This window comes from Temnothorax nylanderi, unplaced genomic scaffold, assembly GCF_030848795.1.
Source record: "Temnothorax nylanderi isolate EJ_2023f unplaced genomic scaffold, tnyl_v1.0 TNYL_tig0004_pilon, whole genome shotgun sequence".
NCBI lineage: Eukaryota > Metazoa > Arthropoda > Insecta > Hymenoptera > Formicidae > Temnothorax > Temnothorax nylanderi.
In genome coordinates, this window is record NW_027249066.1 from 534,903 (window position 1) to 549,780 (window position 14,878).

General features: G+C 50.4%; 1 protein-coding gene across 1 annotated transcript; it reads left to right on the top strand.

The window, feature by feature from the left end:
• Positions 1 to 5,690: 5,690 nt before the first annotated feature.
• LOC139773091 (LIM/homeobox protein Awh) lies at positions 5,691 to 14,799 on the top strand. The gene is made up of 4 exons (XM_071707337.1): positions 5,691 to 5,983; positions 8,991 to 9,358; positions 13,354 to 13,808; positions 13,893 to 14,799. The coding sequence occupies exons 1-4, from the start codon at positions 5,978 to 5,980 to the stop codon at positions 14,099 to 14,101; spliced, it is 1,038 nt and encodes a 345-aa protein (XP_071563438.1). The 5' UTR covers positions 5,691 to 5,977; the 3' UTR covers positions 14,102 to 14,799.
• Positions 14,800 to 14,878: the final 79 nt, after the last annotated feature.

Sequence of the window (14,878 nt, forward strand, 5' to 3'; positions counted from 1 at the left end):
AACTTATCCGCGATATCCGGACAAGTTTATATTCTTCGACCACTTTCGCGCCCGGCGGAAAAAGGATCGCGTCCTACATGAACGGATGATAGGAATTGTTTTTCCGTGTACAGGCATGCAGCATAACTCGAGTTTTGAAGTTAGCGGTCCCACGATGGAAACTGACAATCGACAAAAGACGATTTTATCGGCGTCGCATCTCTCGCGTCGCTAATTATCGCGAATATTATCGGTATACGCCGCGCCGCGCCGCGCCGCGCCGAGCCGAGCCGACGCGCATCGCGCTGAATCATCGGAGCGGCTTTATTAGCGCCCCAATGCACCTGCGAGCGAGGCGGAAGCGATGCGTTCCCATGAAGAAGTCCCGCCACCCGTAGGAAACACCGTCCACGTACGTGTACACGGGGCTCGGGAAGGACGCGCGCGCGGGGATTTAACTGTGCGGGGTGAGGGAGAATTCAGGGACACACCGACGAGAGAAGAAACGCCGTGTTCCGTGTTTGTTTGGCGGCTAAGCGCGTGTTAGTCTTAATCCCGTTCGTCGTCGCTATTTTTTCGGTATCTATCCCCCGTGCTAGACTAACAAAACGTCCGACGTAATCGTGTGTTATATAGGTTCGGTCGATCGTCCTCCGGGGAAGGAAGGCAGCGTGAACCGAACGTCGTCGTCGCTTAGATCGAAACCCCACGGCATTCCCGTTCGATGACGAAACGACCTGTGTGCTATTACAGGTGAGCGGGAATCGTCGGCATGCGCTACCAAAACTCACCCGTTATTGTTCCGCGGCCCTTGTCGTCGATCATCCTCGAGGAACCAAAAGGAATAGCGATCTTCGTAGCGTGATCTCATAACTCGAACTCGGAATCATATTAGAAGCAGCGAAGAGAGCGAATACAAAAAAAGTTTCGCGCCTACGTGGATTTACGATCGATCGAATTTAATATAATTTTTCAATTGAGATTTCGCGCCAACTAGTATATAGATACAGAAACGCTACGTTCGATTTCAATGATTTCGCCGATAACATTCAGAGATAATTTCGTGGGCCGATAATTTCGGAGATCGATCTTCTCGCACCTGTGCAATCATCGGAGTGTTTCGCCGGTTAATATTTGATCGCCTTTGCTGACAGAAGTGTGTTTCGACCTGCACCACGACGTACACATTCTGCCTTTTGTGTGTAAGTAAATATGCTATTTATCCTCGCAATTTTTGACCCGACCGAACGCATGATACGTAAGGCCGCCTTTAATTGCGCGTCGTTCGACAACTCTGTGTTGCTGTTTCTCAGCGATGAATAATCTGTGTTTTTATTATATTTCGATTACAACTCAAATTAAAATCCTCTTGACGTGCGTGCAGTCTTCGCGAAAATCGTTTTTCGAGTTTTTGCGACCGAAAATAAACTAAATTTCCTTTTGTTTTCCCCGAGTATGTTTCGCGACGCCGAATAGGCGATGAATATTTATACGCGAAAAAAGTTTTTTGTTTCATCAAAGAAATTGCGAACGACGGCACATATTGTGAGAGAAAGATAAATAGACGATAGATAAACAGATAGAGAGGAGAAGGAAGGAGAGTGCGAGGGAGTTCGCAGGGCGGGAGCTGGTTTTCGTAAGGTTGAGCACAGTTTTGGCGATAACGAGCGGATTTGCAATCACGACTATATTGTGCAGGATCCTGCTGTTAGCTAACTTCAAGAGGGATGAAACACAGGCGCCCTGAGATCACAGGGCAGGAGGAGGTTGAATGTAGGATGCGGAGACGGGGGGAGGATGGGAGAGCGTCGCGTCGCGTCGCGTCGCGTCGCGTCGCGTCGCGTCGCGTCGGCTCTCCGTTACCGTCGCAATCGCTCGCGTCTGCTGCGCGCCAGGCACACCCTGAGAATTTCGAATCTGCGAAATTGTCGCGGAGAATTATTTTCTCCTTATTTCGTATCTCTGAAGTTCAATTCGTGACAAAACACGCGGTTTCCGATCGCTCGCGATTCCGAGACTGCTCGCGGTGCGATAATTGATAATTGTACACGGAAAAAAAATGAAGTTGCTTCAATTAAACGTCGACGTCACGGGCTGCCACAAACATAAATATTTAATTCAATTGGATATTATTGGGCCAAATATTTAAATTATTAAAACACACACAATTATCTGATGTTTTTTGTTCATTAATATTGATGTTGCATCAATAGGTTTTATCTCAATTACATTGATGCTGCTCATACAACATCATTTTTTTTCTGTGCGGATAAAAAAAAAGATGAATACGGCATCTCGATTATTTCGAGGCTATTCCGTTACTCCTTTCGCGTAAAGACCTATGTTGAGCGAAATGTTCAAAGGGTTAAAGATCGAGGTGTGTCGCGACGTTTCACGGCAACTGCCAAGATTTATCGGGCCAAGGCCGCGCTGTTACAGGTTTGTCCTTATCGCTTGTGCAACTGTTTCACATAAACGCGGAGGCGAAACAGATAGCGCGCGTTGTTAAACACTCGCATCTTCGGTTGAGAGGCAGCGAACCGGATTTTTATGACGTTCCCGCTGTTTGCACAGCAGGTGGTTAGTGGTGCGAGCGACACGCTAGCTCGCTCTCTCGAATTTGTATTCTTTTACGAGAAACTCCGGGGACCTGGGCGACAATAGAGTCACGGGTTCCGTGGCTCGGGGGTCTCGTGGCACATCCCGGCCCGATGTCGAACGCGAACAGGTCCGATGGGCGATCATTTTAATGATAATAATAGGTGTCCTACACCCGGCCTCGTGACCGGGGACTCCTCTCCAGACACATTTTTAGGAAACTCCGCGAGAGCCTCTTTAACTCGGCGTGTAAAATGCGAGGAGCGAGCGAGGGGCGGTCAATAGGGGATAAAAAATATACGAGGGTGACTATCTGGATCAAAATATTGTGCGACGTCATAGCTAATAATCACGCCCATCAGTATTACAGTCCGCCGCGTAGTATCTGAGTACTTGGCACTAACATAAAAACCCTACTGATATACGGATCGCTATATATATGTATGTAAATGTCGCGGCATCGGTACTCTCCGATACCCGCGACTGTGCGGTACGTTATTAATTATCCAATTTTTTTCCGTGGATGCACGTGATTGCCGCATCGCCTTGGTATGCTCTGCGGTGACCGTCGACGGGCTTGGCTCTCGATCGCGTCGATTAATGGGCACGTACGAACGGCTCGTGGATCGCCGGATGCGTCGGACCGTCGCGTTGTCGCCTTCGATTTGTTCGGCACCGACGACGGGGGACGGGGTGTGGAACCCCGCGGGTTTGCGCCACGAGAGAGAGAATCCTCCGAGCGCCTCGCGCGAAGAAGGACCTTTGTTCACAGTTGGCTTCGCCACCGGAATAATTCGACCGCCATTTTTCTCGCTTTATGCCGGGTAAGCGTTACTAATGGCCCGTTCTCGAAGCGAGCGCGAGGCGACACGGAGAGACTTTGGCGCACGTAGGTAAATTTACACGGTTTTACGCGCTTGCTTCGAGTTAATAAATAAAGGCGCCGCGCGCGGACTCTGCGGAAATGCACATTGCACGCTCGTGCATCCCCGTGCATCGAGCACGCGGATGTCTCCGGGATACCGCAATACTTTGTGACGATGTCTCGGTAGAATTACGTAACGATTAACGATTAATACAGCGGCGGGACACGATCCGTTCGATTGTATACACGGCTCATTGATCGTCCATCTTTCCGGAGAGAAGCTGAGCGCTTAAGAAGCGAGACGTTTCATTTCACGGATCACCGGTCGCCCGGCAATAAAACACACGGGCGACAGAACCCGAAAACCCGTTTGACAGTTTTCCACAACGAGCGAGAAATTCATATTCATTTTGGGCGTGGACGTGGATACGCGCGTCCGCAGCGTGCCATGCGTTGCGCCTGTGTGCGTGGTGACGCTAAAAACGCATGTAAAGAGATAGAAAATAGTATAGGCGAGGGAGGGGGGAGGGATAGCGGTGATAAAAGCCGGCGGTCTATTCGGGGATGATTTACGGTTCGGGCTTCGGCGCGGTGAAAATACAAACAGGTGCTGGAACTTCTTCGAAAACTCATATTTATCCGGACGAAAGAGGAGAGTCCATTTCGTATCCTCGATACGTGATTAACATAAAATTATATTAAACGTTCTTCCTTTTTGTCTCGCTCGAGGGGAGAGGGGGATGAAAAGTTCGTGGAAATTTTAACAATAAGTGAAACTTTTCGACCGATACACGGAGAGAATTTTTTGTTATATTTTACCCTTAAATTCACTACAAACTTGGGACAACTTGGCAACCAAGGAATTTTTAAAATATACAAAAGACATTTTACAAACAACGTGATAAAAATTACCAAGTAGATTGGTAAATTTTGAAAAATTATTGAAATTTCCTATAAGATATATTTTAGTAAAATTAATTAAACATATTTTATGTTTTAATGTAATAGATATTAATATTTTTTATTATGGTAGATATTAATCAGAATAGCTCGCATAAAATTCTTGGTGGTACATGTTGTCCCACAACTCTACCATGATTTCAGGGTAAATTTTAAGAGAAAATTCTCTCCGTGTAGGTGATTCTCACAAGTAAATAGAGATATGGCAACTTCGATCAAGCTTTGTAGCATTGTAGCTTAATAATATTTTTAAAAATACTAAAACGTTCTTAAAAATATTATTAAGCTACAATAAAGCTCCAGCTTGATCGAAGTTGCCATCTCTTTATTAAGTTGGTTGAAGTGTTTAATTTTGTGAGAAAACGAGACGAACGGTATAAACGACGTCGTCACAGAGGTTTTAGATTTAGAGCATAGCGCAATGTCTCTATTTGTGAAGGATATTTCGCGGTGGCTCTCGGCAAACGTGCAGGAGCGCACGCATACTGCTACATCGTCGGAGCGCGGCGCGATATATCGGATGTGCCCCTGTGACTCGCAAACGAAGTTTGCGCGAAGACTCGGGCTGGAGTTTGCGAAATCACCGCTGAAATTCCATTCGGCAGTTTGGGCCGCCGACAATAAGGTACTCCAGCTCGCGAAGCGACCCACCGTCTACCGCGCCGCGCGAGCAACGTACCAACACCCCGTCTCTACTCACACGCGTCCCGTTCCCGTGAACGTGCACCCAGCTCCACGCCGAGGGAACCATGGGCGGGCACGGTGGGCGGAGCTTATCCGACGCTCACCCCGACGTCCTGGCCGGAGTCCTCGATCCTCTCCGTCCGTGCTCTGTCACCTATTATCACCACCTATCTGTCTCGCAACCCCCCTTGTACCCGACACATATGTAGAGCGAGCCCGCGAGTTGCGTGTTGTTGCATCGATGTACGACAGTTCCGATGGTCTCCCTCTTTCTGCGCAAGATACCGTATCTCAATGCTGGTTTTTTTTTATCTATTGTAGCAGGTAGCGAGGCATCAACTCGCAATTACGACGTCTATCTAGAATTTCGATTATAAAACGCAATGGATCCCGGCAATATTTCTCGCCTAGAGTGTGCACTCTTATGGTAGACAGTCCGGTCGTCATTGACACACGAGCGTTGGGCACGCGCGTGTGAGTGTGCGGAGAGTGCCGGACCATCCTGCATCCCCACGCGCTGCACTTCCATCGCCCATCCCTTCGCCCATCGAGCAGCGGTGGTAGGGGCAGAACCGAGTATGTCAGTCTTCTCTTAGCACCGACCGGAGTAGGGTGTCGTTCGATTCTTTGCCAGAGCCGCAGTTCTCGCATCTGCGTCAAACGAATGACGGATGATCGGGCCGAGCGAGCCGAGTCGCGGCACAAATCCGTGGGATAGAGCTTGGTGGAGAACTTGGTTCGCGAACTTCGTAGTATATGCGAAGAGGAGGGTGAGGCGAGACGGCAAGATCGCGCGAGTAACAAGTGGGGTCAGGTATTACACTCCGACGGTCGAAATGAAGAAGAGAAGAAGCGCGTAATCGCGTCTGGATTAATCGCGACGGCATAATTATGAAGGTAAGTTCTTTTGAACAGTTTATTGTGGTGTGGTGGTGTACAAGTCTACAAATGTGCGCTATAAATACGTCGAATTTCTTCCGTTCCTATTTCTGGCAAGATTGTTTTTAAAAAACAAACGATTTGTAAAGAAAAACATTAATTAAAAATAGCATTAGCTTGAATCTAAAAGGAGTATTGCATTTACTCGTCGGATTAACCTCTCGGCTTGGACAGTATATCGTTCTACACGTGACACCGAAATTGCAAGACCACAGGAAGGACGTCCGGTAGCACGCCGAGTGTCCGGTAGTCCGACAGTCCCGAGGTCCGCGCGCCCGGGCCCGGTTTTGCCTCCGCATTTCTCACTTTGTCAGCTCATCTACCGTCCACCTCGTCCCGGCTCGTTGACGAATAAAAAATGGAACCTATTATTCTTTCTCGCTCGCTGATTGCAGAAAGCGCTGTTCCAAAACGAGCAACGGACAGACGAAAATGGGAACTCGTCAGTTCGGATTGCCGTTCGCGCGTGGGAGAATATTTGACAGATCTTAATCTTTTCTTTAAACGGACGGAGAGAAAGAGGGTGCGCGCACACACGTGGCGCGAGCTACGTGTATCTGCATTCATGGACCTTGTGATAATTTATGAACAGCGAATTCTCTAGAATAAATTCGTTAAGTTTGATCGCGCGTTTCTATTATTCGAATTTTGTCACGTTGATAAAAATAACTCTCTGTGCCCTCGAATTGCATTAAAAAGAAAAAAAAAAAGAAAACGATATTGTCGTTTCTTTTGCGGACAGCCGTGGCCAAACGGACGCTTTTAAGCCTTAGATTCCAGGCCGTTGTAAAAATTACCTGTTTGAGTGCGGGGACGGCTGGGGTTTTAGTCGAGCGATCATAAATTCGGGCAGGTACGATGAAGTCCCACGGTCAAAGCCTATTCTAGCAAAAAGGACTCCCTCTGGTGTATATATCTCTGGTAGACATCCTTATTTAACAACAAGCGGCGGCGCCGTGCTGTTCATTAACACTCCAGAAAATTGCTTGCCCCACGCTATTCTCTTCCCTCCTTAAGCCGCCATTTATTTGCCGTTAATTTGTACATTGTGCACGCTCATTCGCACGTTAATTCGAACGCCTGGAATTAGCATAAATCCATCTTGATCAACGTTAGACGTTTCGTTTGGAGACGTCCGTACGGGCGTCTTTGCCTTCCGTTATTCGTATAACTCGTTTCGACGATTTTTCCATCCGGTCAGCCCGCGCGACTGGGAGCGCTTCCCCTTTCGAGAGCTTTTGCACGACACTTAAAACTCATCGCCCGGTGCGACGATACTAATAAATCGAGGTATCGCGCGCGGTATGCGCGGCGCGACGCGAAGCAGCGTACGCGAAGGTGGTTTCCACACGCGAGAGGAGACAGAGAAAAGCATAAATCACAAGTGGGAAGTTCAGCTTCGCCTTCGGGCGAGTCATAAATCAATAGCTGTCCGGTTGTGCACATGAAATGATTACACCGGTCCCGCGCGTGTAGAATCGTGCGTAGAACGTGAGTTCCAACGTGACGGCGCGGCGGGGATGAAGACGGGGGAGAAGCGGAGGATCCTCGAAATTGGCCGTCGCGGCCGCGTCAGCTTCACAGATGTCTGACGGCCGCGACGCGCGGGTTTTCGTGTTTTTCCCCGACGTTCTCGCGTTCGCGTCGCGAGAAGCTCGCCGCCGCGCCGCTCTCTGCTCTCCCAACAGCTAGAGTTCCTATAATCAGAGTTTGGACACGTGTATAGCTTTGTCTCACTCTTAACTTGTCGACTTCTTGACTGAAGCATATAGCGACCAATGATAGCTTTGTCTCACTCCCACTTATAGCTTTATCTCATTCTCACTAACTTCTCGGCTGGAACTGGGCTGGAACATATGGCGGACCAATCAAAAATCGTCAACGAGGTATCCAAACTCTGATTATAGGAACTCTACCAACAGCTCGGAAGTATCGTTCCTCTCGGCGTCCCATCACGTTCCCCGCGCGTCGGTCGTCGGCGTAGGAATCGCGCGAATGAGCGTGCCGGTCGCGCGAGGTAATTAACTCATCGCACACCTCCCGGGGCGAACAATACCCCTTGTGCGCCGCTCGTGCGTCAATTAATATTATCGGGTATCATATATGATCTGCATACGAGCCGGCGTGCCGTGCGCGTGCCGTGACGGGGCTCGGCGAAAGAAGTCCGCGCGCGGATCTGATAGACGGTATCTCTGCGTTTATCTCCGGCGACGCATCGCGCACAATGAGCGCCGTCGCCGTCGACTTGGCAGCGACAGCGAAGAAAAAAAGAGTATCGCCGACGTAGATGATATTAACGATGATATTAACATTATTAATCGCGGCGTCCAAGTAGTTCTAATAGCCGGCTCGAGATAACGCGTCTCGCGCATCGATGCGGTGTTTTATGCTTCATTTCGATAAGATCCAGATATGTGTAACGATGAAAAAGTTTGCCGATAACCTGGCGCCAGGTTTTGGGGTCTCCCAGCGGCTCGCTTCAAGATTCGCGTCGACACGGACCCGCGAATAATAATTAGACCATCGCGCGCGCGGGCGTGAATTCGCGTATACGCGATTATGCGTCGTCGAGGCACGAGGGATCATTTATCACTCGGCGCGCCCCCGGCGCGGCGGCGGTCCCCGAAGCGGCGGATCGTCCATTATTTCACTTTGCCGAGCATTAATCGGCAGATTCGGAGTCCCCCCTAGCCCGGAGTCGAGTGTCTCTTATACCGACTCGGGAATGACGCTCCGTATCAGCTCCGCATCTTTTACGTCTTTCGCGAGCCGACTTTCTCTCCTCTCGCGAGATTCACTTGCGGCAAACCGCAAACTGCATTATCTCGTTAATTACCGCTTAGGGAAACCTGTCCTCTTATATATGTGCAACATAAGCAGAAAAGCAACTTCACGCGCACAATAATTTCTTTATTATAAAATGTTGTTATATCCGCTAATGCATGTTTCTTCCACATTCTTGCAGACTGAAATGGAAACGGAGTCCGAATGCACGGACGGCGTTCTGTGCCCGAAGACCAACAACAACAACAACAACAACAACAACAACAACAACAACAACAACAATAATAATAATAATAACAACAACAACACCAGCAACAACAACGTCGCGGTCGCGACGAAAAAGAGCGGCAGCGATAACGGATATGACGCTATGGAGATGGACTGCGGCGGCTGCGGGGAGAGCGTACGCGAGCGCACCGTCCTGTGCGTAGGGGGTCGTACCTGGCACTCGAGATGCCTAAAGTGTTGCGCCTGTGCGAGATCCCTGCACGATCAGCACTCCTGCTTCCTGCGCGGCATGCGGCTCTACTGCAGGCACGATTACGCCCTGTAAGTGCAAACATTTGCATACCGAATTTGCCCTCGTCCGACTCTCCGGCACCTCTCGCCGGCCGGCAAGCGATTGCCGATTAGAATCCGCGCCCCGGAATCCGCTCTCTCTCTCTATCCCGGAAATCTATTCCCGCACTCTGGACGCGAACGTCGCTTCGCATATCTCATTCGACGGGCCGTTCGTTCGATCCGCGGGAGGCGAGGGGACGGGGGGGGGGGGGATCAACCTGTCCTCCGTGCGCGGATCCGCATTCCGTGTGCTGCTATCGCGAGTCGACGGGGAGAGGAAGGGCAGGGTAGAGGAAAGGATTACCGGACGTTATCGATGAGCCCAGTAATATCCCGCTTCGTCGAGGGCAACTTACGCGGACGCCCCGCTGACGCGAGATTCGAGATCGAGTCGGCCTAAAGCCCGGCTTAAGAGAACGCGACTGGCTACCGTGGCCGCGCGACCCCCTGCCCACCCCCGTTCCAGCCGTCCACCTAGAAAAGATTGTCACATAGAAAAATTCAATACCGCAATCCGCTCGATTATATGATTTCCCCACGTCGAAGAGCCGTCGACGGCGAATCGGTATATTATCGAAATATTCGGTATCGCGCGCCGTTGACCCCTTGAGCCCCTCGAGGATCCTTTGTTCTTGGGCGCGAAAGAGGCACGGGCCTGGATCGTCGATCGCGCGAATAACCGTCTCCCCGAGTCACGTGGCTACGTCCGCGCGCGTGTTGGGCATACGGATGTGGTATTTCTACATCGATAGACATCCATAAGCGCGCGTATTGGGTGTCCGAGATGCGCGCCCGCGAGAGAGTCGCCATTGGGTGATTAATGTCTTCCAATGTAGTTCTGCCTCTCCTCGTCTTCTCCTTCCTCCCCCTCCCCTCCCCCCCCTCTTACCCGTGCGGTGCGGACCTCACGTATAGCCGGCTATTCACGTCACCGTGCATTCGTGTATCACGCATGCTCACGCACAGCACGAGCTGCGAGTCACGTTGACGTCTCGACGTCTCACTGTCTCGCGCGCGCCGGCGAGAACGCGGAAAAAAATAAATACCCTCTGTCCCGTCTGACTCTTTCGCGAGATCCCCTCGCTACGGCTTTTACGCCTCTGTACGTTTCCCCCCGCCATTTTTGCCCTCCCCTAAGACGCGCGTAATCCGTTTATATTACCTTAGACTGGACTTAGACGTAGCTTTTGTTACGCGATGTTCACAAAGTATTTCTCCAATTCTCTTCGGGCGACAAAGAGAGGGGTGGGAGGGAGAGAAAGAGAAAAGAGAGAGGGCCCCGAAAGGTCCGACGATACGAAAAATAACACGCTAGGATGGTACACGATATAGCTGGCGGGGAAGGAATCGCCCGGCTATCATTAATTTATCAATGTCCCGAAAGCGGGTTACTTCGCGCTTCGTGATTCCGTATACCAAATATACGGCGTACGTGTATGTGGGTGCCGAGTCACTCGAGATGGGACTGCCTAGTGTCAGTGTTCCGGAGGACTGAGGAATTCGCCTCGTAAGGCACCGAAGCCAGCTGCGATCCTCGAACCGTTCCTTCTTCCCGCCTTCATCCGAGTGCGAGAGCCGCGCGCGGTGCTTCTTTTCTTCGGGCGAGCGAGGGAGGGCGGAGGGCGAGAAGGAGAGAGAGTGAGAGAGAGAGAGAGAGAGAGAGAAATAGAGTGGTCTTTGAAATTAATAAATATTCACCCGACCCCGGGGCCCGCGCGCCCCCCTGTCCTTCCCGACGCCGGGCACCCCAATCCTTTCCCCGCTTTCGTCGCTTTCGTACGTTTCGACCGAAAAAAGAAGAGCTCGGGCGTCGAAGTGATTCGGTGGGCCGCGCGCGGCAAAAATCGCTCTATTAGCGCGGTTTCCCTCGCCACGAGATTCCGGTTTTCTCAATTCGGTGTGGTCAACGCAGAAGCGGCGACTCGCATGCCCCCGACATCGGGACCACCTGTCGCCGTAATCGCGGCGTTATCTTTTCCACCTCGCCGGCACTTAAGGCCGCATACCTCGCGGGTGCCGGGTGCCGTTCGAGACGAAGCAAAATAATCGCGATTCTTTGAGTTGACCAAATAACGCGTCCATTCGACCGAAATAACGCGTTATATATTACAGCGATAACGTTACACAATTGACGAACTGACAATCCTTCCTCGGTATATCGTTTACCAGAAAATATACATATAAGCATCGCTGCGTAAATTATGACGAGCTGTTCGTTCTACGGTGCTACCGAGACGCAATTAACTTGGATCGCCGATGCGTACTTCGCCTCGATCTTCGATCGCGATCCGCATGCCGGCGGGATTCGATCATGCTCTCTCGCAGCGTGTCTGGTACCGGCGAGCACCCAACTTAATCCCCCGTTGACTTATAGGGCCCGCCTATGTGGAAGAACAAATGAATAAATTAGGGCGGGGTCGTTTGGTAGCCGACGCGCGCGTACAGCCCTGAAGATTTATAGATACCCAATACCAGTTCTCTCGCCGCCGCCGGATACACGGGATTCCCCTCGTCGCCCTCTGCCCTCTCCTCGGTGCGTTAAGTCCTCGCTCTTCTTCTGGGGTACGAAACCGAGGGGCAGGAGCGGGGAGAGAGAGAGAGAGCAGCGGGCGCTACTATTTACCTGAAGCGACACATTCGTCGAATGGCGACAGATCCGCCGTTTCCAAGGTGGAAGATCCCACGTGTTCGGGGAAACATTTTCGGCGTCGCAAAACTCGCTTCTTGCGAAAACACGCGAAAAGGATTTCACAAGAGAGGCCGTGCAGGCGCTGGTTTTAAAATCGGTCGAAATTATTGGGATACTTCTCGTTAAACTTCGACGCTCTAGATTCTAGAAGATAGACGGGCAAAAAGAGATGGATCATGGATCGTAAAACGATCGTGATCGGTACGGAGCTAGCTCCTAGGCGTGCCCTTTGCGCGATCACCATAACCAATAATATCCCCCCCGAAAACATCGCGTCATGCGACGATGACTATGCAGACGCGAAGACTAATCCCTCCATGAGCTTACCATATTTTTCCATACAATAACGCCGTGGTCGATCGGTCGTTGATGCATTCTTCTACTTCTTCCTCCGCTTCGTCGTCTCTATGCTCTTCCTCTTGCTTCTCTCTTCCTTTTTCTTTCCTTCTTTCCTATATGTCTGTATTTCTTATCGATCCTTTTTCTTTTCCTCCGCTTCGTTCTCCCTCCTTCCCGTTCCGTCTTCTTTTCTCCTTTTGCGATATATTCCCATGGCACATGCGTGGCGTGACCTTCGTAGAAATTCACATTTCAGTTTCCTTCGCCCTGTTCGTCGTCCCCAATAATTAATTATCTCTCCGTAGAGTTTTCTTCCGTCTCTTTCCTCGAGTCCTTTCTAGATCCTCACCTCGCACGTCTCGTCGGCATGGACTCAAAGAGCCCGAGCCATTTGTATAGAGATCGGAAGCCGCACGACTGAGACATCGAAATAATCTCGACGTAATCTACTCTTCGAATCGCGATACCGATCCTTAAATCGAGGAGGCTCCGACGCCTCGTCGGCAGGACATCGAGTGGCTGAGTAATATGTTAATGAGGACAGGACTGCCGCCGGGTCCTCGCGCTCTCGGAGGTCTCGGATGAACCTGCCGTCACACAGCGGGATAAAAATAGTTTTTTCGCCTGTGTCCGCGCGATCGAGACTGTAGTCCGATACGCGCCGCAAGAACCGCGTTTATTATCCGCGTTCACATTCGTGACCGTGCGCCTCGTCCAAAAAGAGAGAGAGAGAGACTCGCGCGAATCGATGAATGATGAATGACGGTAAGTGGGTGATAAATGGGCGGTACACCGGTACACCGATCGGCCGAAATCGACTCCCTTTGTCATTGATTACGCGCGTCATCGATTAACTTTTTTTTAACGCTCGCGCGCGTTGGAAAGTTGACGGCGACTTATTGTCACGTGACGGCTTTCACACGGGAGAAATCCCCGCCGTTCGCGCCTTTTGCAGGACATTCGGCGCGAAATGCGCGAAATGCGGACGCAGCGTGGGCGCCGGGGACTGGGTGCGGAGGGCTAAGGACAGGGTCTACCACTTGGCCTGCTTCGCCTGCGACGCCTGTTCCCGTCAGCTCTCCACGGGCGAGCAGTTCGCGCTTCTGGACGCCCGGCTGCTCTGCAAGGCTCACTATCTGGACGTGGTAGAGGGTAACAATACCTCGTCGTCGGAGGACTGCGATTCCGAGCACGGCGGCAAAGGCAGCAAGACGAAACGCGTGAGAACGACCTTCACCGAGGAACAGCTCGCGGTTCTGCAGGCCAACTTCCAAATGGACAGCAATCCCGACGGGCAGGACCTCGAGAGGATAGCCCAGGTGACCGGTCTCAGTAAGAGGGTCACGCAAGTTTGGTTCCAGAATTCCCGGGCGAGGCAGAAAAAACACAGCGGCAAGCTCAAGACTCAAAGTAAGCGCGTCCGCTTGTAAACCCTCTCACGGGACGTGTCAATATACGGGATTCAAAACGCCTATATTTTTCGTGTGCTTGCAGTGCATCATTCGCCGCCGATGCACCATCATCCGATCGATCTGTATTCCGGTGGGATTAACGTGGTCGGCGCTTATCTCGGTGGTTATCAGGCCAGCAATGCCGGTAGCGAGAGTCCAGGTAGCCCGTTAACGCCCCTCACACCTTTGACTCCGCTCACACCGACGACGCCAAACCACTTGCAGGCCCAGTTCTGCCATCCGGCAGGATAATCCGACGTGAATGTTTCCACGAAGCCTGCATTGATATTAATCTTTTGCATTCGTACGTGTGCTTTTTAGTTGCAGATAATTCGAAGACATATACAAAAAATCGTGACACGAACTCGCAAAAGTTATATCCATTTCTTTCTTATATTCTGTGCACAAAAAAATCAAGTCGAGAAATGTATCGCGAGCTAACTGACACGGTAGTTTCGAATTATCACGTGAGTGCACAAAGAATTAACAATTACACACGACGGAATTCTCACGGCAAATTAATTGTACATATATCCCGAGGAGATGTAAAATAAGCGCGCGTTTATCAGTAGTACGATATGTAACGTATGAAAGGTACAAGTTTTTCATATTTAAAAGTTAGATTAAGCTTATTTATTCCGAACTGTAACGATTTACATCTACTTGCGAAATGGTGAATAGAATCTCTTAGGCGATGAAGGGGGAAGAAGAACGCAACCTCTAGATTGTCGCGTCCGTCTTTCGAAACTTGGACGTAGACATTCTTTATTCCTAGTACGAGATTGTATATAGAGCGAATTGTAGCTTTTGTACATATGTGTCTTCTATAGGTAAATACAGGAGTATTGTGAAGTGAGAGAGAAGCGTGGAGATCAGAACTTAATATCGCATACTTGTCGCTGCAATATTACAAACCGTACTGTTATTAATAAAACGCCTTTTATTGTTAACCGCCGTTGTCGCAATTATTATCCTTTAATTATTATCCGATTCTCCGATTACTAATAATACAATTAGACAGAATATCGC

Bases quoted from the DNA above. Each gene is read 5' to 3' on its own strand.
- LOC139773091 (XM_071707337.1), top strand. The intron at 9,359-13,353 runs GTAAGTGCAAAC...CGCCTTTTGCAG, and splicing joins TGCAGGCACGATTACGCCCT to GACATTCGGCGCGAAATGCG. The intron at 13,809-13,892 runs GTAAGCGCGTCC...GTGTGCTTGCAG, and splicing joins CGGCAAGCTCAAGACTCAAA to TGCATCATTCGCCGCCGATG.